This window comes from Leopardus geoffroyi, chromosome D1 (assembly GCF_018350155.1).
Source record: "Leopardus geoffroyi isolate Oge1 chromosome D1, O.geoffroyi_Oge1_pat1.0, whole genome shotgun sequence".
Lineage (NCBI taxonomy): Eukaryota > Metazoa > Chordata > Mammalia > Carnivora > Felidae > Leopardus > Leopardus geoffroyi.
Genome location: NC_059329.1, coordinates 20,819,518 through 20,822,349, shown reverse-complemented (window position 1 = coordinate 20,822,349; position 2,832 = coordinate 20,819,518). Strand labels below are relative to the sequence as shown.

The 2,832-nt window shown below is 43.3% G+C and overlaps 1 protein-coding gene across 1 annotated transcript; it reads left to right on the top strand.

Moving 5' to 3' along the window:
- The first annotated feature begins 1,451 nt into the window (after positions 1-1,451).
- Positions 1,452-2,388, top strand: LOC123602374 (olfactory receptor 8D4). The gene has a single exon (XM_045486882.1). It carries the CDS (start codon positions 1,453-1,455, stop codon positions 2,386-2,388), a length of 936 nt encoding a protein of 311 aa, XP_045342838.1. The 5' UTR covers position 1,452.
- The last annotated feature ends 444 nt before the right edge of the window (positions 2,389-2,832 follow it).

Genomic DNA, 2,832 nt, shown 5'->3' with positions numbered 1-2,832 from the left:
GAATTTGGAAACCTTCTCAGAAAGCAGCTATCCAGTGTTATGAAGCTTCTTTGTTTTTAGTTAGTTTGGGAAATCAGAAGGAGGCACCTGCATCCCCGGGAAGGCCAGTGGCCACGGGAGCTGTGCCTTGTCCTCATGTGTCCTCGGATTGAAAGTAAGACGTCGTGAAGAACTTCTTGAAGAGCCAAGCAGAAAGGTAGGTGCTGGGCCAAGCAGGTTGAGAAAATGCTAAACCAGATGTCTGAGCAGAGTTACGTATAAACTGGGTAAACATGAGAGAGTCTAGATAGGGCTTTATGACAGCCCAACACTAAAGACAAATGGTCAGTTTTTCAGAGATGAGGCCTTGGCTGGCCCCAGAGCGGGCAGCGCCAGACCATGTGCCATCCCGTCCCCTCATGGAAAAAGCGTGAGTGGAAGATAGCAGGCACTACCTGGGAACTTCCAGTGGAAGCACCACTATCTGGTTGTTGGCATTGCCAGAAGCATCAGCGCCAGCCGTAGGGCATTAAATCATGCTCAGGGGCCTTGATGAGAAAGGTGGGCTTAGCCCACAGGATGGCCAGAGAGTCAGAAGGCAAAAACCGTTTGGGAAGTCTGCTGTTCTATCATCGTTCCGCTTTACTGAAGTATATGAAGAATGAACTTCCTACCTGAAAATTCGCTTGGGACCAGATGAAAAATGGAACACACATGCAAATGAAACCAGTTTCTGAAAAGGTTCTGAGCCAAAATAGGTTTTCGGAGTCTAAAATAGGTTTTGTTAAACAGTGGGTGGGGGACTCTATCATCAGATAAGTTTGGAAAGTACTGTATGTTGCAGAGCTCTCTAGGAGATTCTGAAATATCCCTCAGTTAAGAAACCTTTTTAACTTTCTGTAATTCTGTGTGTCTGAAATCATGGGCTACTTATTTCATGTAAGACCTATGAATAGCTCCTGAGAATTCTGTTGAACACCCTTGGAAACCTTGGCGTGGCAACTCTAGTTGACCTAACAATGGACATCTTCTCTGTAGGAAATCCTAGGGGCAGGCCAGCCCTAGGCAAATGTGTCATTCACAAAAGTATTTTCTCAGTCCACGGCCCTTTTTTTACGACCACCTTTGGCTGATTTGCTTTAGAAAGCCTCTCCTATGTCTTTTGTCTTCTGACTCTAGAGTTAAAGGCTTTATACTTGGCTAAAAGAATTTGAGACACTGGAGAGATTGCTAAAGTTTATTCATAGCATAGTTAAATAGATGCTTACTTGCTATGTTATCGGCTTTGGGCAGGTGGGTGGGGTGGGGGTGTCAAAGTCCCTGAACATCAATGAAGGTACAAGCTCAGTGTCAAGGGGATAAGATAACCTTTGTTGCATGTTTCCATACTAGAGATACCTGGCTACAGGGAATCGGAGGCAAGCTGGGACCCTGCCTGTCTTCCTCTCATTTCCACAGATTTCTCAGGAGACAATGGGCACAAGAAATCATTCCACAGTGACTGAGTTTCTTCTTTGGGGACTAACTGACCAACCAGAGCTTCAGCTGCCTCTTTTCTGCCTCTTCTTAGGGATTTATATAGTCACAGTGGTAGGAAATCTCGGCATGATCTCAATAATTAGGTTCAGTTCCCAACTTCACACCCCTATGTACCATTTCCTCGGTAGTCTGTCTTTGGTAGATTTGTGCTATTCTTCTGTTATTACTCCCAAGTTGCTGGCAGAGCTTTTATGCGGGGATACAGCTATCTCCTATTCTGGATGCATGACTCAGCTATTTTTTTTCTGTATCTTTGGCATTTCTGAGTGCTACATGTTAGCTGTAATGGCCTACGATCGCTATGTCGCCATCTGCAGCCCCCTGCTCTACAATGTCATCATGTCCCCTCGAGTCTGTTCTCTGCTGGTGGCTTCTGGCTTCTCAATAGGATTTACCGATGCTATGATTCATGGCGGTTGTATATTAAGGCTGAATTTCTGTGGCTCGAACATCATTAAACATTATTTCTGTGACATCATCCCACTTATTAAACTCTCTTGTTCAAGCACTTATATTGATGAGCTTTTGATTTTTGTCATTGGTGGATTTAACATGATAGCCACCAGCCTGACAATCATCGTTTCTTATGTCTTTATTCTCTCCAGCATCCTCCGCATGCACTCGACAGAGGGCAGGTCCAAAGCCTTCAGCACCTGCAGTTCCCACTTGACAGCTATTCTTACATTTTATGGGACTCTCATGTTCATGTATTTCAAACCTGCTTCCCACAGCTCACTCATCCAGGAGAAAGTATCCTCAGTATTTTACACCACCGTGATTCCCATGTTGAATCCCCTGATATATAGTCTGAGGAACAAGGAAGTGAAAGATGCACTGATAAAAAGCTTAAAAAGAAAAATACCTTTATAAAGAATGTGCTCTTTAGGAAGGCTTATTTATGTATTTATAATCATAGTATGTATGTGTTTGTGTTTATACCCTGACTCTTTAAAAGTAATTTGAAGTGAAGTGAAAATATATACCTAATTTTATAAATTAGGCGCCTGGGTGACTTAGTCAGTTCAGTGTCTGACTCTTGATTTTGGCTCAGGTCATTATCTCATGGTTCGTGAGTTTGATCCCCACGTTGTGCCCTGTGCTAATAGTGTGGAGGTTGCTTGGGACTCTCTCTCTTTCTCTCTGACCCTCAACTAGGCTCTCTCTCTCTCAAAAGTAAATAAACATTTAAATTAATATCTGTTTATTAAAATTTGTACTCTCCTGAGAATATCTCTTCATTTCAATCCATGATGTATAAAGCAGATATAATTTTATGGAGGAGGGGCGCCTGGGTGGCGCAGTCGGTTAAGCGTC

Coding starts and splice junctions, on each gene's coding strand:
- LOC123602374 (XM_045486882.1), top strand. CDS start 1,453: ATGGGCACAAGAAATCATTCCACAGTGACTGAGTTTCTTCTTTGGGGA.